This window comes from Sceloporus undulatus, chromosome 4 (assembly GCF_019175285.1).
Source record: "Sceloporus undulatus isolate JIND9_A2432 ecotype Alabama chromosome 4, SceUnd_v1.1, whole genome shotgun sequence".
In the NCBI taxonomy this organism is placed as follows: Eukaryota; Metazoa; Chordata; class Lepidosauria; order Squamata; family Phrynosomatidae; genus Sceloporus; species Sceloporus undulatus.
In genome coordinates, this window is record NC_056525.1 from 189,503,993 (window position 1) to 189,527,480 (window position 23,488).

At 38.1% G+C, this 23,488-nt stretch overlaps 1 protein-coding gene across 1 annotated transcript in view; it reads left to right on the forward strand.

The window, feature by feature from the left end:
* LOC121929115 overlaps positions 1–23,488 on the forward strand; it is a 150,523-nt gene that overhangs the window by 126,793 nt on the left and 242 nt on the right. The window contains exons 4-5 of the mRNA XM_042464430.1: positions 6,987–7,029; positions 18,089–18,200. Of these exons, the coding sequence (XP_042320364.1) occupies positions 6,987–7,029; positions 18,089–18,200 (155 nt within the window). The remainder of the gene's footprint in view (positions 1–6,986; positions 7,030–18,088; positions 18,201–23,488) is intronic.

Sequence of the window (23,488 nt, forward strand, 5' to 3'; positions counted from 1 at the left end):
ATATGGAAGAGGGCCATGTTTGTGACTATGGAGTAAAACAGACAGGTAAGAAGATGGATTGGGGCCATGGCGAACACATGCAGTGGCCCCAATCTGCCTTAAAACTGGCCAGAAAAGGATAAGATCCACTCTTCTTTTGGTTTTTGGCAAGCTTTTCATGCCCCGTTGCACCCGGAAGCCCCTATGTGTACTTGTTGAACTTTTATCAGCTTGGTCAACTGGACCTTCTATTACTGACTCTGTTTATTTTTTAAAAATTATAATATTAATAATATTACTTATATTTTTTGGATGTTTTGAAATTGGTGTAAGGTGCCTGAATGTTGTGACTGCAGTGCTAAACACTTTCTTAACAAAAGAAAAAAGAAAAAGAAAGGTCTTAATAGATTTGGAGTTATTAGGTCTGTTTTGGCTGTTACTGTGGTAAATATAGTGAAACATCAAAGTTGTGCTGTAGATTCATTTGGGCAGGAGGCAGAATGACAAGTGCAATTACTCAGTTGTTGCTGTTAAGTATAACTAGAAACTCTTGAAAATATTCAGTGCTTCAGCTTCTCTTTGTAAATATATGTTCTCAAGTTAATATGAAACAGAAATGTGGAAAACAGATGGGAATTGTTTAAGCAGCAAAGCAATTTAGTGTAGCTTTCGGAAACCAAACTTTAATCATAGGAATCATATATTTTAAGTATAGCAACTTAAAACTGGAGATGCCATGCTGTTATATGAGGAGAATAAACAAAAATCAGTGACTGTCCAGACCTAGAATGTCCACAGAAAAGAGGAATTTAAGTACTGTAGTCGGAAGGAGGTCCCAAAACTCAGTGGATTACGGTGATCACAAAGGGCCCTTGGAATCCATTATGGTTTGCTTCCAAAACTACCTGTGGTCACCAAAATCCATAGATGCTTGTCTCATTATGTACAAAGGTGTAGTAAAATGGTGATCCTTATATAAAATTAAGACTTGCTTTTTGGAATTTTTTAAAAATATTTTTTGAAGTGATGGACTATACTACATAAAACAAATGCTTTAGTTATTCTAAGAGTTTACAAGGACATTTAACTATTTAATTAATGCATTTTTTCTTTAATTAATTTTAAAACTAATAGTCTTATGAACAAATGAAGAGAGCAAGCAAAGGGGTTACTTTGTTGCCATTGTTATTGTTGTTGTGTGCCTTCAAGTCATTTCCATTTTATGGCAATCCTAAAGCTTTCTATCTTGGGTTTGCCTTGTCAGAATTTGTTCAGACAGGGCTTGCCCTTTCCTTGCTTTGAGACTGAGAGAGTACAATTTGTCCAAGGTTACTCTCTGCATTTCTCTAAATCAGTACCGAGAAAGTACAGCCCAGAGGCTGAACTGAAACCCACTGTTGCAACCTGGAAGTGTCTTGGCATTCCATAAGCCATCAGACCTCCCAAATATTTTTAATTTTAGGGGGTGATTTGGGGCCAAAAAACCATCCCAAAATGTATGCAGATGTGGCAACTTCCTGACAGCCCAAAGCCCATTTTAAAGTTTTAAAACCAAGCCAAAACCAGTCAAAATGGTAAATGGAAGTGATGTGATGTCACTCCTTCTTGCATCCCACTGATGTGCACTGTGACATGCTTATCTGTGATTTATATAATGCTCATTATATTGAGCAAATGAGAGCTGTTTGTGGAAGCAATTTTTGAAAGCATGGGGCTTTTTAAAGTTAAGACACATATGTAGCACTTTGTAAATCAGTGCTCTGATATAGATCATGATCTTCACATACAGTTCTAGACAAATTAGGTATGCTGCATAGGTTGATAGTACTCATTACTTGAGTTTGGGTTGATTTTAGCTTCCCACCCACTACCAGTAGTTGTTTGATAATGTCTAAACCTAAATCCAGCATCATCAATAATCTGTTATGCAGATATACACATTAACATTTCTATGTTATAGTCATTGTAAATGAGGAAAAGGAGAACAACAGACTAGTGTAAGAATGAAGAGAGACCAGTGCACTGAAAATGATCTATTAAGGTCAAGAAATTTCAAACATTGCAATTCTTTTTTAGAGTCAACTCCTGTAACTCATTGAAAGGATAACTACAGTAATAGAAAGCCATTGTGGTATAGTTATTTGAGTGTTGGACTAGGACTGCCCCTACTTCAACCATGTAAATCCACTGGGCAGCCTTGAACAAGTCAGTCTCTCAGAGGATGGGAATGGCAGACTGTCTTCAAGAAAACCCTATAATAGTGTTGTCACAAGTTGGAGTTGACGTATCATATAACACCATCACCTCTCTATTATGTTAGAGTATCTTTTTAAGTAGGAACCAATAAATTATTTTCACCAAACCTTTTGAGGTCTGACCTATCACCATCTATTTATGACATATATTATAGAATTCTCAGAACACTGCTGATCTGCATTTTAGTAAGTTCCTTTTATCCATGTTATTATTATTAATGTAGTTTATTTCTATAGTGCTGTAAATTTACACAGCATTGTACATACAAATGATCAAATCAATAAAAATAAAAGCTGCCAATGGCATACAATCTACAAAATAAGTATAAAACAATAGGTAATAATATAAAAACATCAACTATCCAATCAAAAATTGGATAGATAGTCACACGGTGCCTGGGAACGCTTCCCTGAACAGGATAGTCTTCAACTCAGATTTAAAAGTGGTCAAAGAAGTGATAACCCATGTTCATGGGGGAAGAAGGTTCCAGGAGTGAGGGGCAGCAAGTGAGAAGGGACGAATCCTGGATGGGCCAGTGAAAATCCTAGGCTGGGACAGGAGACCTTGACTACTAGAACGGAGGGTATGAGTGGGAATGTACAGAGAAAGAAGTTCAGATAAATAAGGAGGGGCCAGCCCATGCAGGGCTTTAAAAGTCAACAGCAGAAACTTATACTGAATACGGAGGGGAAAGGGGAGCCAGTGAAGGGATGATAATAAAGGAGAAACATGGTCAAATCAGCGAGCAGATGTAATGATGCATGCCGCTGAATGCTGAACAGAAATTAAAGAATGAAGATGAGAGAGAGGAAGCCCTGCCAGAAGGAGGTTGCAGTAATCTAGTTGGGAGACCACCAGAGCGTGGACCAGAGAAATGGACAAATTTTGGCAATGCTGTAAAGAAAGAAAGAATCTACAGGCTTTGGTGGTGGCCTGGATGTGAGGGATAAAAGACAGAGAGGAATCAAAAGTGAAATCAAGACTGTGGGCTTCCTGGACCAGTCAAATTGAGGTGTTGCCGACAGAAACAGAAAAGGAGTATTGAAGGAAGGACTTAGGTGGAAAGACAAGAAGCTCCATCTTGGACATGTTGAGCTTCAGACGCCGATGACGCATCCACTGAGAGACAGCTGTAAGACAAGATGAAACTTGCAGTTCAAGACTTGGAGAAAGGTCAGGGGTGGAAAGATACAGCTGAGTGTCATTGGCGTATGTCCATTTTCTCCTTTTAATTGGAACGGGAGTATTGACTTGTGATATTTAAGCTTTGTAGGACTATCTTTTGAGTTCATGTTTATTTGAAACATTTCCTTATTAATTAAACATTTTCTGATTAATATAAACATTCTGAGTTAAAGTATAGTGAAATTACACTTCCTATTGGAGTTTTCTGGACTGGAAGAGGTATTGCAGTTGAGAAAAGGCAGAACTACTCAGCATCTTCTTTGCCTTGGTCTTCTCCAAAAAGGAAAACAGTGCTCAATGGGGGAAAATGGAATAGATGATGTAGTAGGGAAAATGCAGCATAGAATAGGTAAAGAGGCAGTACAAGAATACCTGGTAACTCTAAATGAATTCAGTTTTTTAGACCAGATGAATTACTGTATTTTCTGGCATATAAGACTACTTTTTAACCCAGGAAAATCTTCTCAAAAGTCGGGGTTCGTCTTATAGGGCAAGCGTTGAAAGTTCCGAGCTGGACAGGAGTATCTGCAGTCACCGCATATGGTGGGAGGAGCTCAAAAACCACCATGGCCACATCCCTGCCATATACTGCGTCCGTATGAAAGCAGCAAGGGTGGCGCTGTACAAGTACGGTAGAAGAAAATTCACTCATAAGGATTCGTGGAAAGAAGTGACTTAACGCAGTCTTGATGACAAGATGAGAGGGTGCCTCACTGGGAAGGTGTAAGTGAAGGGCAGAGCAACCTGCAGGCACTCGGGACGCCCGGGTTTGGGGAAAAGAGCCATGTTTACGTTACCGCTCTGATAGTCTTGGAGACACGGAGGGCTGGGCAGGCAGGGAGAGCTGACCAATCCAAGCAGGCTTTGCATACAACAAGCTTTCCTGCTAAGTACCTGCATGTCATAAGCATTTGAATTAAAATTACCATATTGAATTCAAATCTGATGTTTTTTTAAAATTTTTATTTGGTGTGCGTTGGAAGAGAGGTAGTCTTATACGGCGAGTATATCCCAAACTCTATATTTTAACTGGAAAAGTTGGGGGTCGTCTTATACACCCAGTCGTCTTATATGCCAGAAAATACAGTACATCTACGGATATTAGAACTGGCAGAAGTAATCTCAACTGGCAATAATTTTGGTATCCACGGGTGGTGCTGGAACCAAACCCAAGCAGATCAAGGGCCATTTTATTTGATTTTTTAATAAAAGAATACAAAAAACTCTGAATTTCTTTCATCCCCCTACCCACCCAATGCACAATATTTGTTCATGTCTTAAGAAAATGTTGATTCTTTTTCTGTAATCTGTAGTACATTCTTGATTTTGGAAGTTTCTTCAGCAAAAAAATATTCCTGTGAAATTGTGTGCGCACGTGCATGCCCCCAAGTTGTATTTGTGTGTTGTTGGCCATCAAGCCATTTCCAACTTATGGTGACCATATCACAGGGTTTTCTTGGCAAGTTTCTTCAGAGTGGGTTTGCCATTGACATCCTCTGAGGCTGAGAGACTGTGACTTGCCCAAGGCCTATTAGTTTATGGCAAACCCATGAATTTTATAGGAGTTTCTTAGGCATGGAATACTCAGAGGTGGTTTTGTCAGTTCCTTCCTCTAAAATATTGCCTACAGTACCTGGTATTCATTGATGGTATCCCATCAAAATACTAACCAGGGCTTAACATGCTTAGCTTCCACAATCAGATGGGCTCTTGTGGTAGTCAAAAATCTTAAAGCATTTCAAGGTGGGTAAGTGCATTGGAAAACCAGTCATTGACCTTGATTTTGCTGCATTACATGCAATAAAGCTATAATTTACCACAAATCTGTATATGAAAGTTGTTCTTTTCTCAGTCAGAAAAAAAGCAACCATCTGTCATTTCATTAGACACACAGGCGCTGGATTACTCTTTTTCTCATCAATATTTCAAGAATACTATTCAGATACAAAAATGGGGAGGGGAAGGTATATGCAGCTGTATACAACGTACATTGATATTATGGCTGTTAAAATCAATTATGCTTAGTGGAGCTATCAGTTTTTAGTTGAAATGTATTTCTTTTTTTATATAAATGTATTTTTTAAGATTTCTTCGCTGTTATGTGAATGTCTTAATGATGAACTTTTAATATGTGTAAGAGAAGAAACCATAAAATACACTGCCTACTATGATTAGTATTCTGAATCAAAACCATTTGCTTTTTTCACCATCACAGTAAAGTAGTGTTATATGTATATGCACTAGCTATCCATCAGTCCGTCCGTCCATCCATCCATCCATATGCCTACTCAACATCAAAAGACAAAGGTCTTGGAAGGTGCTTATGTAAAACTTGAGTGTAACCTCATTTGAAAACAGTGATCCAAGTAAATATATTTAGGTTGTTTTTGTTGTGTGCCTTCAAGTCGCTTCTGACTTATTGTGACCCTATGGTGAACCTATCACAGGGTTTTCTTGGCAAGGTTCTTCAGAGGGGACTTGCCATTGCCATCCTCTGAGGCTGAGAGAATGGAACTTGCTCGAGGTCACCTAGTGGATTTCTATGGCCATGTGAGGATTTGAACCCTGCTTTCCAGTGTCCTAGTCCAACACTCAAACCACTACACCAGGACTACACTATAAAAGCATTTCTATAATTGGTTTTGCAGTGGGGAGGGGAGGGAAACAAGAGAGCAAAGTGCTACTTAGAGGAGTTCATAATTTAAGAGTATTCATTCAACTTTCAAAATCATAACATCTTCAGCAAATCACATAACAATGTAAAGAGTATTGTCCAAATTTTTGCTATCAGAGCCCAAGACTCCTGTTGCTCCATTACAATGGGAGATGTCCTGTGGTGATCATTCTTCTTGCACAAGGGTAATAGCTGAAGCTCAGAACCATCTAAAAGAAGTTCATGCTCTGGCTCTTCCTTCAGGTTGCCACTGACATAGATGTTGTTAACAACTGTGACATCAACTTTGACTTACGATGACCCCATGAATGAGATGTCACCCTATCAACAACCATACTCAGATCTTGCAAACTCATGGCCGTGGCTTCCTAGATTGAGTCTATCCATCTGAAATGTGGTCTTCCTCTCTCCTAGTGCCTTCTACCTCTACATTATTGTCTTTTGTAGTGAGTCATGTCTTCTCATGATATGGCCAAAGTACAGCAGTCTCAGTTTAATCATTTTAGCTTTTTGATTTGCTCTAGGACCCATTTATTTTTCATTTTACTGTCCACAGTATCCGTAGAACCTTCTTTCAGCATTACAATTCAAATGACTTAATTTTCTTCCTGTCAGATTTCTTCACCGTCCAATTTTCACAACTATACATAAAGATGAGAGAGACAATGACATGGACAATCCTAAATGTAATGTTCAGTGATCTTTACACTTCAGGATCTTGTTTGACATAGGTAAAGCTGTGCCAATATGGCATGGCCCTTTACTAGTTTTCTTGATCACCAGGCAGCATGAGACAGACTGGCATGGTGCTATTTTTAAAGTTTGTATGGCAAATGGGGGGAAACAGAAATACAGAAGATGAATTTAATGTGTTTTCTTCCTTTTTCTATAGGTTCAACATGGGAGAAAACACTACGGCAAATTGGATTTGAAAGGTAAGGATTTACCTTTATCTCTCCTACGTACAAAGCTGAATCCAGTTGGTAATGCTTTGTAATTTTACACCCTGGACCTAATGATTTTGCATCAAACCCATCATCCCCCTGGTGGACTTGATTCAGGATGTTGATGTGTCTTGATTCAGTTGTGAAACAGACAATAAATCCAACTTTCCCACATTCCATTCTAAACACTGCTACATTCTTTATGACACACTAGAAAAATATTTTGAGAAATCTGCTAAATAAGAAATACATATTGGAATCAGGAAGGGATGATCTTCACTTCTTATTGCAGGAACAGATGATCTTCATTTCCTATTGCAACATCTGTGCATCCCCAAAACCTGTTCTGGAAGGCTAGGAAAACCCTCTGAAGCTAGTTTTCAGATGGTACCAAAGATTGCAAGGGAAAGGGCAGGGGGAAAGGCTCTGTCACAGCACCAGGATGATGGGTTTAATTCAGTCTCCATGCTCTGCATTAGTCATGTTAAAGACTTCCTATTTTACATCTGCAAATAAAGGTTGAAGCAGAGGGGACTGACGCTGCCTTTTCCCACAACTGACAGGGTTGTGTGGTTGATGTTTTGTTTGGTTGTTTTTTTAAAAAAATACTAAACATTATAGATTTTATTGTAAGGACTACTGTGTATTCTGAGTCACAGTGCAGTTGTTGGTTAAATGTGAAGACTTACCTTACATCACAATTGCTAAATTATGTTTATATGTTTAAACAGTCAGCAGAGAAACAAAATGAAGTTAGGTGTAAGGTAACAGGAACCTGCAGGAGAGAGTCCCTAAGGGAGGTGACTAACAGCCAACTTGGAAAAAAGATCTGCTGAGACCAAAGGAACTTACTCCTACCAACTTAGGTCCCATGAGATTGCAAAACCATCCTAGCTCGAATATATGGAGCATTCCAAAGATTAGGAAAAAATGTAACTCATATTCTTTTTCAAATAGTATGCAACTTTCCCTAGCCCTGGCTTCTCCCTTCTGTGTACTACTTCCTCTCCTGGAAGAAAACTGCTGTTCTAGCTTGCTGTTGTTTACCACCACAGATACAGCGGCATCTTCTCCAGTCAGTGTTTCAATGTATTTACTATTGCTGTTTGTTGTGGCTTGTTTCTGCTGCTGTCATAGTGGAGTACCCATTGTTCAAGAGCTAAGCTAAAGTCAGCCTGGCAGGCTGGTGTGCCTCATCCACATAGCCAGTGACACATATGCTGGTCAGGTGAGATGATTCAAAGTGGCTCACTAGCTTCTTAAACTGGCATGCTTAGTGATTCAAGTGGTGTGTGTTCTCTATGATCAGGAGTGTGGGGAGAATCAATGTCTAATGTTTGTCTGACCTAGTTTTTAAAGTGATACTATAAGTGTTGCCCACTAGATACTATGGACATTAACACATGAACCCTGATCTCTCAGCAATCACACCAGTTTTTTTTTTATAAAAAAGGAAAGGTACTAGTTTCAGAACAGCTATTATCACACATCTTGGTAATCACATGAGTAAGGCTGCTTCTTTCATCACTTTCTCATCCAGACTCCCCCTTGACCCACCTCCCTGCTCTAAGCTCTTTTCAGCATGCCTTTTCGTTTTATTTTCATTTTTACTTTTTCACAGTTTCAGAGTTCTGTTAATATGATATAAGTTTTTAAAGAATAAAGGCAATCAGGCTGCTAGGAAATAGTGCGGGAGGATGGGGGACAGGGGAGAAGAGGAGACACTGACATCACATGACTGCCAATATTGCAACTGCCCTGGCAACAACATTTTTCACCTGAGCACTGGTGTGATTAGGAGCTCATTGACAGGTTTCCCTCCCTCAGTGAAAAGGGATGCAGCAACTACAGTTTGGAGGTGGTGGCACTCAATAAATCGCTAAAATGAGTACCCAGACTGTTGGGGGCAAATTAGCTTACTTGCTGTTCACCGCTATGATCTTTGGGATAGCGGTATATAAATAAAACAAATTATTAATTATTATTATCCCAAGTTGAAATAGATATTGTCTAGTAAATGGCAGGGCAGAACTACAGTGACAGGGGCCTAGATTAATGTTACAAGACAAGATCAGTCACTTCAAAATCTAGATGAGTATTGAATAGAGCAGAAGAAGAAAGCGCATAGGCAGACTATTCAAATGCAGGTGAGCTTGTGCAGTAGGTTCTTTTCCTATAATGGAATATTTCTTAAGGATGTAATGCTCTGTGTTGAATCTGTTTTATATTTGAATGTGACTGTTGACTGTGAGGGAAACGCATACAGTGGTACCTCGGGATACGAAATACCCAGGTTACGAATTTTTCGGGATACGAAAAAATCCCATAGGGATTTATTGTTTCGGGTTACGCAAGTTTTTTCGGGTTACGAAAAAACTCCGGCGCTGTTTTAAATGGAGCCGCGGCAGAGCCGCGGCTTTTTTCCCCATTAGCGCCTATGGCAATTTGGGTTACGAAGGTTTTTCGGGTTACGAAATTAGCCGCGGAACGAATTAATTTCGTAACCCGAGGCACCACTGTATTATACTAGCTTCCATAAATTAGACCAGGGATTAGAGAATTTGTGGTCCTCCAGACATTGTTGGACTATACCTCATGGTATCTGACCATCGACCTCAAGTCCATTAACATCTAGTAGCCACAGATTCTCCTCCTTGATGTACAGTCTCTACATTAACAAACTGGAGTGATAAGAACAAAATCCCTGCAGTTATTCATACAGTCTTATATTACTATTTTCTTCTGTTCAGTAAAGATATAGGAAATCTGGATAAATTTAATGTCAGAAATGCTACACATTTCATAAATTTGTTTCAGAAAAATAGTGAAAGGAATATACCTGTATGCCACTTTTATTCCACAATATTTTATGACTTTTTTTATTTCTTAAAAACAATTTTAAAACTCCCTTTAAAAGTTAATTGGAAGAATGTTCTTGTGAACAGATAGCTTTCACTCTTTAAATTGTACTGATCATTTCATATTGACATGGAAGATAGCCATTGTAAAAGCTGACATGGTGAAAAAATATCAGTTCATTTTTAATGTTAAGATACAGTTCTGTGAGCAGTCCACATGAGACCACAGATTTGATTAGACCACCTGTCTTGAGAATGGGTGAGAATGAAGCTAGCAGGAGATTCAGCACAGAGAAGATACAGGTTGGGTGTCCCTTATCCAAAATGCTTGGGCCCAAAAGTCTTTCTTTCTTTCTTTCTTTCTTTCTTTCTTTCTTTCTTTCTTTCAAATTTTGGAATATGTGCATATACATAATTAGATACCTTGGAAATGGGACCGAAGTCTTAACATGAAATTTGTGTATGTTTCACATATACCTTACATACATAGCCTGAACAAAATATTTTTAATTATTTATGCATGAAACAAAGGACTTTATCACATGGGGGAAATCGGGGATTTAAAAAGTCATTTTCCCGGGACATTGACACGATCATGGCAACGTTTTCCCACACTTTGCGCTTAGAGAGTATTTATCCCGGGAAGAACCAGGAATGTTCCAACAACAAATCATTCACAGGGTTTCTCCGTGAATGATTTTTTTTGCTGGAGCATTCCTGCTTCTTCCTGGGATAAATATTCTCTAATTGCGATATCACAGACATGCAAATGTCCTGGGAAAATTACTTTTAAAACCCCCGATTTGTCCCGTGTGATAAAGTCCAAAGTTTGTGTACATTGAACCAAAGCAAAGGTGTCAGCAGCTCAACCAGCCATGTGGATAATTTTGGTTTTTGGAGTATTTTGGATTTCTAAACAAGGGATACTCAATCTGTATATTTCTATATACAATGCCTAAGTAAACTATGGCACAACCACAAAAGGATTTTATGGTTGCACATTTGGACGTGTTTAAGTGGGAGGAGGTTTGAAGCTAGCAGGAGATTCAGGACAGAGAAGATGCAGATACAATTTAAAATATTTTTAATTGTATTAAAATACATATCTTGAGGGAGGAAGATACAATTAAAAATATTTTATTCAGTTTATATTTCTCCCCATGTGTTGAGACCATTTGATCATAGTATGTTTTATTACTTCTTGTTCTAAATTTCTTTTGTTAAGAACCTTGTAATACTTTGCAATGTGGTGTCCTTTCCTATTATAAATTTAGAAGATTAGGAAAAAAGCTGAAGATTACAAATAGGTTTACCCTTTGTCAGGACCTTAAAGAAAATTATACAAAGATGATGCATAGGTGGTACCTATCTCCCACAAGACTCAAGGCTATATAAAAAACAAGAACGGAGCAATGTTGGAAATTATTATTATTATTATTATTATTATTATTATGCTTTATTTATATAGCGCTGTAGATTTGGAAATGTCAAAATCATCCAGGCACATTTTTTCACATGTGATGGGAATGTTACCAGGCTGAAACATTTTGGAAAAGTATACATGAGACTTTAACAGACATATTCCAGTTCCAATTTCCATTTAAAGACGAACTTTATTTACTGAACATAACCTCAAATTTGGATAAGGAGAAAGAAAACAAATGTGTGCATGTAATTTTGTATCTTATAACTTCAGCTAGGATAACCTATGCTAGATATTTTTTAAAAAGAGAAATTCCAGACACCAAAGAAGGAATGGGAAATGATGAATATGGGCAAACTAGCAGCTTTAATTCAAGACTGATTGATGGAAAAAATAGAAAATGAATGGTGTCTGGTAAGAAAGTAGGCAATCAAACTTAATAAAAAAGGAATAGAACTTGAGAGCTAAAAATATTTGTCTCCCCTGAGAACTAGAAATATGATTAAAATGATCAAAATTGTTTGAGTTTAATTATTGATATATATCAGTTGTGGTATAATAAACAATAACTTACAGTCATTCAAGATGATGAACTGAAATAAAACCTATCTTTAATTATAGGAGGATAATGAGAACAAGATGTAGGTGTTCTCAAAAATTGATTTATAGATAAGGAGTCAGGTATATTAACCCAATATAAGATGATCTCAACCAGGAAGTTTACTTTAATCTTATTTTTAAGCGACTGAAAGAATATGTGTATATGTATGTTATTAACTTGTCTGTTTTTTCTCTTTTTTGAAAATGTATATACACTTATATATATATGTATTTTTTTTGTTTTGATTATATGTTTTTGTCTTTTTGTATTTTAAGGTTTGTTAATAAAAAATTAAAAACATTTTATTCAGGCTTGTATGTAGGGTGTATATGAAACATAAACAAATTTCATGTTTAGACTTGAGGAATAAGGGTTGTTAAGGAGGTAAGGAGGAATAAGGGTTGTTGATGGTTTCTAGTGATGCTGGCTGCGGTAATGTAGCCAGTATCCCTCTTAACATCACTTGCTGGGGAACACAAGTGTATCTGGGTCTAATGTGCTGACATGCTCCTCATGGGCTTTCCATAGGGATCTGGCTGGCCACTGTGAGAAAAGTTTGTTGGATATGAAGATCTTTTTAAAGGTTGCTGTGTTCTGCCCAAAATAATGGCATCAACCATTTAGGTGGCCTGAGCCACCCTACCAGTATTTTTGGGGGAGTTCCACATGCTGCTTTTGCATAGAGAATAAATTTGGGTGAGGGGAATGGGGAGCTTTCAGAAAGTAGCTCCCTATCCAAGAAATGGCTTGTATGAATACTTTATATTGGAGAAATACATCTGGATTTGATGGATTTAAATGAATCCAGCTAATGTACTGATTGTTTTTGAGGTGATATCATTATGGGAATTGTAACACAATGCAGTAGTCATCATTATTATGAAAATCTTTTACGTGTATAGCTTCAGACAGTTAAAAAACTGAAATGGGTACTTTCTGTTTTGCTATTGTACAGCTAATTATTTCAGTGTGGCTTACATTTATGGTGTGAGTCTTTATTGGGTGTTTGGCATGGAGATCAGGCCAGATTTTTCTAATGGTCCCCAGATCCTGGTGTACATGGATAGGTTTGTTAGTGTTTACAACTCTGAAGTATATTCAGTTTCCAAGTTACTGAGAGAGTATAACATATTACTGGAGCACTTAAGAAGTCTGTCTAAAATTAATCACCCTTAATTACATTCCTTACTTTATATTTTAAACAAATACCTCCTTAGCAAATGAAAAAAATCAGAAGCAGCAAAGTAACAAATTACATTCCACAAATTGGTTCAACCTTATTGTAAATTAGGATTTATTTTTATTTTGAATGCAGTAACTGTCCTTTTGTATCTGCAGCTGTGAGTACACTCCAGAATGTGGTATTAATTTAATTTAGCATAAATGTTACTTCAGACTAGTTTACAGTCCCCCAAAATAAATTTGTTTTTCCTTAAGTGAAGGATAAATTTTAAGATGGATAACCTATGATAAAATTTGACTTCTGATTAAATATGAATGTGTGAGAACCTGCTCAGGGAAAGTTTGGCTGAAGTTCTGATGGCTAGTTGTATATGGCTTGTGCTATACCCCCCTCTCCCCCGCCCTGTTTTGGGCCTCTCCTATGCTTCAGGACTTTCCACCTCTATTTGCTTTAAAAGTGCAGTTTTATGGAACTAGAGTTGTTGCTACCATGGATGCCAGTCTGAAAAGCTGACACACTGCAGAGACCAAACGGGCCAAAAATTAAAAATAAATCATAAGCTCAAAGAGTATTGACATTTGGTACTGCATCTGAAGAAGTGGGTTTATATCTGTGAACACTCCATGTGAAAAAATAAGGTAGATGTAAATGTGTTTCCATGTTTTTTTTCCTTTTCACTTTCTTTCTCCCTTTTTATGCTAACATCTCAACATCAGGCAGCTATATATCTCGGAGAAGCTGTTGAGAGTTCTTATAGTTTACCACCACTTCTACCAGGCTTTCAAGATTCCTGGTGCTCATGGTTTAATTTGAATTTTTGATTTCTGCACTGGTTTCCATTTTATGTCACTTTGTCTTCTGTGTCTTTTATGTCTCTTTGTCATGAATACCAGCTTCTCGTGTTACTGCACCTCTCTGCAGCTTTGGTAAAATCCCTTGATTAACTGTGTATGATCTGTCAAAGTCTCTTCCATCCACATCCATTCACCCTCTTATTCACATGAAAAAGTCCACTTATGAGGTCCAGGCTCACCTGCAATCTGAAAACCTATTCATCTTAAAATCTAAAATTATCACAAAGGATGAAGAAAGTGAGGGAGCTAGTCTAGTGTCCATATAGCCACTTTTCATGGCTGAGCCAGCTGTTGTACTTACAGCCCTCCTTTGCTCATTCTGTCACTGACTGTCACTATTCCAGCTGTTCTCTGCAGTAGTAGTGAGGATTTTGGGCACAAGTGGGTGATCTCTGGATTTCCCTTTCATCTAGGGAAAATTTTACTGGGGGTCTTGCCTTCCACATATTTTGTCACAAAAACTTTTCCTCATTCACGGAGCATTCACAGGGACTACAGCTTGCCATGGCATCTGCACCCAACTTCAAAATTATTTTGAATAGGTTCAGTAACTGTATAAGATTACAGTTTCCAAACAAAGTCACCCCTCCAAGTCCGCAGACTTGAAATTTGCTGACTTGGAAATCCGCAGAGGGACGACTGCTATTAACATTAACCCCGCATGCATGCGCCTCGTTCAAGCATATGGGGCTTGAATATGCTCAAGATTACAAACTAGCAGGGGGGTCCAGAACGGATCCCCCACAAGTTCAAAGGGGCGAATGTACATGATAAAATGGCTCTATGGTAATTTATGTGATTAATTGTGAATTTATAGCAGCCTGAATAGCTAAACTTTGAGTGTAAAAAGCTACAGATTTCCTTGTCAATGTCAAAGCAGCAATACAGTGGTACCCCGGGATACGAATTACCCAGCTTACGAATTTTTCGGGATACGAAAAAATCCCATAGGGATTTATTGTTTCGGCTTACGAAGGTTTTTTCGGGTTACGAAAAAACCTCGGCGCTATTTTCCGCCACCGGAGGGCAGCAGAGAGCTATTTTTTCCATTAGCGCCTATGGCAATTCAGGTTACGAAGGTTTTTCGGGTTACGAAATTAGCCGCGGAACGAATTAATTTCGTAACCCGAGGTACCACTGTATTATAAATTAGCATTATTTTCTCCAACTATATTTTGTCTGCTGCAATATTAGTTCTATACTAAATACACAATTTAAACATTTGTGGATTAAGATGAGTCTACATCTCATCATGTGTGGCCCTCCTGTGTGCCCTTTGATTCCAAGCTGACTAAGAGCCCATTCTCACTACGGAAATAACCTGGTGTGAAAACGGGTTATTTCCACAATGTTCACACTGATTCCAAACGCATCTGGCATGATTTGACTTAACCCAGTGCTTTTTACACTAGGTACCTAACTGCATCTTTTTCTTTGGGCCTCAGTGATTTGGCTCTTTAGTAATGTGAATGTGGTATTGAATCGATCTTGATCACTGGGATCATTCCCAGCCATTAGGCACCACCATGCTGATGTAAAGCAGTGCCAGTGTGAATGCCAGACCAGGTTAAAATGCCTTGGAGAGATTCGACTGTGGTAAGCGTAGTGGGAACATCCATTTAGTTTCGCATCACTGCAGAGATCCACATCTCCTTGGTACAAAAAAGTAAGTGTGAATGCCCCCTAGAATAACTACAGTATATAATGTTCAGGAGTTTTTTGCATAACAAGTAGAGACTATCAGTTATAACAGAAAGAACAGCCTTTTCTCATTTCTCCCTCGTGCACTTTAGTGGATATTTATGCTCAAGTTTGTTTAGGATCACAGCCCACATCATGTACCAGGACTGCTAGCTCCCCCTTAACATCATCATGTTTTTAAACTGATTCCATGATATCCTGGTAGGCGTATTCACAAGTGGCTCATGAGACCATTCAGTGTTATGGATGCTTCCCAACCTGAGTATAAGTAAACAGAACATACAAAGTGACAGATTAAAAAAAAATATTCAGAGGTAATTAAGAAGAATTACATTAGATAGAATGTTTATAACAAATGGGATTATAGGAATATAAACAGAAAGGTCAGCAGTACCACTATCAATCTTTCTTTCTAGAAACCCCTGCCATTCTGATGCAGCCTAGAATCTCATTGGCATGTTCTTGTCTGATGTATAGAAACCGTCTGCTGTCAATTCACCCACCATACAATCCCTTATTATTATTATTATTATTATTATTATTATTATTATTATTATTAATATCCCACCTCTCCCTGTATTGGATCAAGGCGGGTAACAAGATATCAAACACAATAAAATCAAGTCAAACAAAACAAAACACAGAAACAATAGTTAAAAGACATATTACATTTCAAGTCCCAAACTCCCTCCCACCCTATAAAACAATAAAACAATTCCCAACCGAGGGCCAATAAAATCAATCAAGATCATTCAATCCAATGGGAACAATTAGGTAAGTGGAAAAATTGGAAGTCAATTCGGGAAGGCTCGCTGGAAAAGATCCGTTTTTATTGCCTTCTTCAAGGCACCTAAAGATGTTATTTGGCGGATCTCATCCAGTAAATCGTTCCAGATTTTTTGGAGTGGCAACAGAAAATGTCCTCTGGGAAGTGGTTACAAGTCTAGTTCTCTCTGACTGCAATAGATTCATCCCAGAGGACCTGAGCGTGCGGGAAGAATTATATGGGAAGAGGCGTTCCCTCAGTTATGTTGGACTCAAGCCATTTAGGGCTTTATAGATAATAACCAACACCTTATACTGTGCCCGGAAGCAAATGGGGAGCCAGTGTAGGGATTTTAAAATAGGTGTAATGGATTCAAATTTTGAACTCCCTGTTACCAATCTGGCTGCCATATTTTGTACCAACTGCAATTTCCGAGCATGACATGAGGGTTGCCCCAAGTAAAGCGCATTGCAGAAATCGAGACGAGAGGTTACCAGTGAGTGTACAACTGTTTCTAGGTTTTCCCGTTCCAGGAAGGGTCGCAGCTGGCGAATAAGCTGGAGCTGATAATGTCTGTGTGCAGCCTGTTTCCACAATTTAAATGTGGAAATTAATTTGAGTTGTACAGAGAATGCAGGACTTTTTCTGCATTTGGTTGCTATGTCAAACTGCAATTCATCTTCCCTTATGCAGTTGATTGTTAGATTGGAAGCACTTCTTTAACCAGAAGGTGAAAGGGAAACGACAGCTGCCTTTTCCTATCAGTGTCACAATGTATGTGATTGCCAATGTAGATACAGTGTCCACACCTACTTTAATAGTCAGGTGTTTGGCAAAAAAAGCAGACAGCAGAAAAATGTATCTCATGCTACTAAACATGGCCCTACTAGCATAAAAGTACTGCTTAGCTTTACAATCTGATTTCTTGGGACATATTAATGAGTTAGAGGGAAGGCTTAGTAAAAGAATTTTTAAAAAGTTAAACAAATCTGGAAATTTTATATCCACACAATGAGAACATAAATGAACATAATTCAAAGAATTTTTTGTATTCTTTTACTCAAGTCAGCTAATTTTTTTTTCATTAACAGTTTAAGCACAGCAGGTAGATTGCCAAGTGAAACAGAAATATTACCTCTTGAGAAACTCTAGTTTAACAGCCTAGATTCACAATATCATATTAGATGACATAGAGAGATTTTTTGCCAAGAGAACTATAGCATTCTAAGGACAAAAATCTTGGCATTCAACATGTCACTAAGCTGTGTGTCACTATACTAATTGATGCCCATAGCATGTTTATCTTGACAACCTGTTCTTATTAAAATAACCCTGAATGTGTGTGTGTGTGTGTGTGTGTGTGTGTGTGTATCCGGTGTATGAAGGAGACATTTTATATCCATTGAGGCGAATTCAGTCCTTCATTTGTCACAATATTTCCCTGACTTTATATTATTTGTGTATGAAGTTCATATTTATGGTGGTATAACAGTGGAAGTGAATGCAACATACTTCTGCATAGAAAATGTAGTGACAGTGCCTTGCAATGTGGGAGGATCAACCAATTGCAGTGTCAGTTAAAACTCCTTTAATCAAGTTTGCAAATATACATGAAGCAATTAAATCTAATTTTAAAAATACTCTACCTTATTGATTCCCTTAAGCACTGCTTCTGAAGGAGGCGAATTGCCTTTCTCAGAGACATTTCCATGTGGCTACACCAATTTGACAGACTTGATATGCCAGCAATGCCAACAAATGGCTGGAAATAAGAAGGTAATGGTACATTTCTACTGATCTAAGTACTGATTTAAATTATGACCTCGTAATTTGCAGCTAGTTAATTGGAGGGTAGTTAGTTATAGTTTTTTGTGGGTTTTCTGGGCTGTGTGGCTATGTTTAAGAAAAGTTTATTCCTGACGTTTTGCCAGCATCTGGGGCTGGCATCTTCAGAGAATGCTGGCATGGAAGACAATTGGATATATACTGTACACACACACACACACACACACACACACACACACACTGTGTGACCCTGGGTAGGAAGGAGTGATTTCCATGTTAATCTGCGTATTGTTCTGTTGTTGATAGCAGGGCCTCAGGTGGGAGGATATTGTCTGCTGGGACCCTGACCACAAATGAAAACCATCCATGGTCAGGGAGACTTCCCAGCAGACAATGGATCATTAATTAAATAGACACCCTGAGGCCTTGCCATTCAACAATAGATCAAGACAGAGATTAACATGTAAATCACTTCCTCCCTACCAAGGGTCACATTGTAAATATATATATATATATATATATATCCTACTCACTCCCGTGCCAGCATTCTCTGAAGATGCCAGCCACAGATGCTGGCAAAATGTCAGGAATAAACTCTTCCAGAACATGACCACATAGCCCCAAAACCCCACAAAAAACTATGGATTCCAGCTGTGAAATCCTTCGACTTCACAATTCAGAAAGAATTAGCTAGTTGCTAGTTACATACTGCTGTTATTTTTGATGGTGTTAATAATAAAACTTATACATCCACTGTCAATTTTAATGACTTTTTGCATAGCATCACCTCAGCAGTCCATGCTTCTGTCCAAAATGCTATAGTAATGTGCAACATATTCAGAAACTTGTCTTCTTGCAATTTAATGACTTTGTGAAATATGAACTTCTCAATTATTCTGTCAGATACATATCAAAATTGTATCATGTTTCCAGATGCTAAATTTCTATTTTAAGCTTTGCAATCATGGTGGATGATGTTACACTTCCCCTGAAATCTCAGGTTCATGGTCTATATGACATTTAGAGCCTGAACAACTGTCGTTCAGACTGTCTGAAAGCTCATCTCTCCCTATATTAGCCTACCTCAATTTTAAGGTAGGCTTAGTCTTGATTTCATCACCATCACAGACATGTTGAGTGAGGATATAGAAGAGAGGTTTCATTATGGTGACTGCTTCCAAGCTTCAGAATTTCTACTTAAGGAAGACTAGGAAGCTGAGGAGATGGACAGGGAAAACTGGGCCAATCCTAGTTTTTATGAAAGAGAGTGGAAGCCTCACTGTCCATATGGCCTACTCCAAAGGTGGGCCAAACACCCAGGTGCAGTCTGAGTTTGGGTTTCTTTGGCCTCAGACCATGCATGCACACCATCACACAAATACACCACCTCAGATCAGCAATTCCCCCCCCCTTTTTCTTGCCCAGCTGCCATAACACAACAACCAGCCACACAGTTGCAGAAATAATACATCACCTGTACAGTGCATCAATGCACCCAGTGACACATTGGCAAAGCACAATCATTTCCATACACTGTCTGGGCTCTCCCACATTCCCACACTCATGCTGTCCTGTTTATATGCTAGTGCAATGGTGTACATTTTCTGCATTAAAGCAGAGTTTCAGAATTTCTTTTTGCTCTGGTGGTTAGTCCTGGAGCATGGCTTCATGTCAATTTCCACCTGGTTTAGCACAGTATGTTGTCTGAACAGGTAGACTTCGAGTTGGTTTGAAGCTGCTTTATTTTGCCAGTGCAGACAACCAATAAGTTGTCCCCCTTGCTACTCTTTTCCATTGGCAGGCAAAAAACTTTGTGGCCTTTTGTTGTTATCTGGTTGTTGCAGAAAAGTCTTTTAATGAAGCGAACTGCTGTACTTTTGTCTTCATTCCTATGTTTTAAATATTTTAAAAACTTTCTTAAATTAGTATTTTAAAAGTATTGCATAATTATTTTTTAAAAAGTTTTTGAAATGTGTTGTTTTAACTTAGGCCTGATACATGCCGCCCTTTCTGACCCGGATCATTGCTGCAGCAACTGCACGGGTACGGCAATGATCCACTCCCTTAGCGCCCTGAAGTGGTGTGGTGATGTCTCTTGTGTGGCGCCTTATTTGGACACTGCGCACAAGGCATGTCATTGGCGTGCATGCTGTCTGAATGCGCGGGCACCCAAAATGGCGCCGAGACAATGTGGAGCATGTAGATGCTCCGCTCTCCCAAGCCTTAATTTTGGCCCAGGCCACTGCAAAGTGGCGGTCTGAACCAGGCCTTAGTCTGTAAGCCTCTTTGGTTTCCATACTGAGAGACAGGAAGCATAGAAAAGGAAAGAGAATGAAGGGAAGGGAAGGAAAGGGACGGGAAGGGAAGGTGGATATATGCATTCTCATGTACACATGAGTCCTGTAGTAAATGGCACAGAAAAGTGCTACATATTGTGAATCTTTAGATTCTCACTGAACATTTAAAAACTGAGTGCCATTTAAATATGCAATAGCTGTGGAGAAAAACAATTCAAAATTTAATGTTTTCATGATGAATATACTGAATGGCAAAACTAAGCAGATTTGATGGTTCTAAATAACCTGGAAAAAATCAGAAAGATGTCCCAGGTAGATAGCACATACTGGAGTAAATGCAATGTTTACCAAATGCAGTACTGCATTTCTATTATATTTGTTCAAGAAAAAGAAGTTCTGCTACAAAACATTGATTTTCTTTGTGTGCCTTGGTAGAGCATTTGGCAAAATATTTGCAGAGGATTTCTAAGTGACTCTGCTCCTGATGCTCTGTGTGCTTATTTTCTTTTCAACTAAATTAATTTCAGCTCTTTCTCATGACATTTCATTCAAGGTCTTGGATGGAAACAAGTGTCTGATTTCTGGTGTTGTTTGAGCACTGAATTGTTTGACTGTTGCCAATGTTTTTCTTGGCACACACTAACCTCCTGTGGACACCAGTAGCTGAAGAACATATAGTGGTACACTTACCAAAAGCAGTATGTGAACTGTTCTTTGTTTGAATCTGGAGAGCAATTCAATGTTGCAGTTTATTCCAAGTGCTATAGACAGCATACTTTAACGATTTGTCAAAAATTTTGTTGTTCTTTGTCTTTTGTTCATGAATAAATTCATAAAGATAATTCAAATACCAACCTGAGTGCTAACAATCAACAGTGGTCAACATGGCTATTAGTACACTATGGTTACATAAACTGTCCAAGGCTTCTGAAATAAAGCATGCTGCCCCATGAGGTATATATGCTCCTAGTGAAATATATGATTGCATATAATTAATGTTTTATTTATGCCTTAGCAGTATAACTACAATTGGTTCCCTCCAGCAGGACATAATTCACTTAATATTAAAAGCACACTGCCCAACACTAACACTTCCTTTCCCCAAAAAGATTGGTGTAGAATTGCCTACTGCATTTCGGTCACTGCTGTTAATTCTTTAAGGTTTGTATGATTCCATGCAGAGAACAGAGAGCTAGTAAAGTGAATTGGGTACGTCTAATAAATTCAACTTTTATGAATTCCCATATGACCTGATGTGGCCATCTCTCACACTAATGTGGAAATTAGAATTTACTTGCCCACTGACTCTTGAACTTCATTGAATGTTCTAAGGATATCCTTCAGTTAATTGAAAAATGTATCAAAGAGCATTTTAAAATATGTATTTCAGGAGGAATGTATGTTTGGAAATACGGATGCAGAGAGAAAACAATGTATTTAAATGACATATGTGTCTGTTAAAAGGTGTTTAAATTTAGAAACAATGGAACAAATTCATGACGTAGGCAAAAAATCCACTATGCTGTACATCCTTAAACTAGATTGCAGTTTTCACAAGAGAGAATGAAAAAAAGATGGTGAGCAGTTTTGATACTTCTTTTTTTTTGTTTACAGAAACATAGCTTAATACATAGACTTTTTTTCTCAAATTACAGTTGCTGCTGCCTCACTCCATAAACTTTTACAAATATAAACATTGGATGACTAGTTTGCTTATTTTTTTTAAAAAAATGTCAATAATTCAATAATTCTTCATTTGTGTGTGTGTACACACTATTTAATAAAGGAGAAAGTGACTAGTTTTGCACACAGGCTTCTTGTGCAAATTTCAAATTGATAAGAAAAAGTGATCATGCTGCAGTTGACAATTTTTCATTAGGGTGTCTTGTGTAAAGGCATGGATGGAAGTTCATCTTAGGATCCAACTGATAGATTCTGTGATTGATAGATTTTATGCTTGTTGTTGCATGTAGATCTTAATAATTTTATTGAACTGAATGTCCATGTGTGATACGTTGAGATGTATTTTTTATCAATTCTGTAAACCGCTTTGATCTGCTGGAAAAGCAGTATATAAATAAAGTATTATTATTATTATTGTTATTGTTATTGTTATTGTTATTATTCAGGGCAGAAAATTTAGTTAATTTACATATATAAAATGGTCAAAAAATGTCCATAAACTGTTGTATGCAAGCTATACTAATGGAATTTTTAACACAGTTTTGATTTGGGTCCAGTTTCCTAACAGAATTAAATCCAGCAGCTCAGAATTGCCAACTGACTGAGGAAAACATGACTTCCACATTTTGTTCCTCACATGCCTGGTTATGAGAAACAGAGGGATGAATGTTGCTCTTGTTCTTTATTTTTATACACACACACTTCTTTGTGGTCTCTGTAACTCACACATATGGTCTTTCTGCGACTGCGCAGAGCTTGTTCAAAACCTATAGAGCTATTAGAAATAACTTTGGCTACCTCATGGCAGCCTTAAACTTCTGTTCCCCCCAGAGACCTCAGTTCTTTTCTTTCCACCACATCTGCAGCTTCATATGGACACAGTACTAGAGCTTTTGCTTTCATTTTCAACCATGTGTATGACTTTGGCCTGCTTATCCACAACTCTTTGGAAACACTATTTCTTTCAGAATTATCGGTTTGATCTTGGCTTTCTTGACCATCTCTTTGTGAATATCTTTAGGTCTCCCAAATTTCTGAACCACGTCCTCCACTGGTTCTTTTAAAAAAGTGCACAACTTGTGGGGCTAAAATACCAGACTGCAACAGGCACTTCTGCTGCCTACTCTGCTTTGCAGAAGTCTATAATGTCAATACTTGTGTGCACTGTAAGGCCTTTACTGCCTTGGAGAAGCCCATAATGTCACTTCTTGTTTGCACTGTAAGGCTTTTACTTCATAGGCCTGTAGAAACCACTCCTCCTGACTCAAGGGCCTCCTTTATGAGCAAATCTTGTTGGGC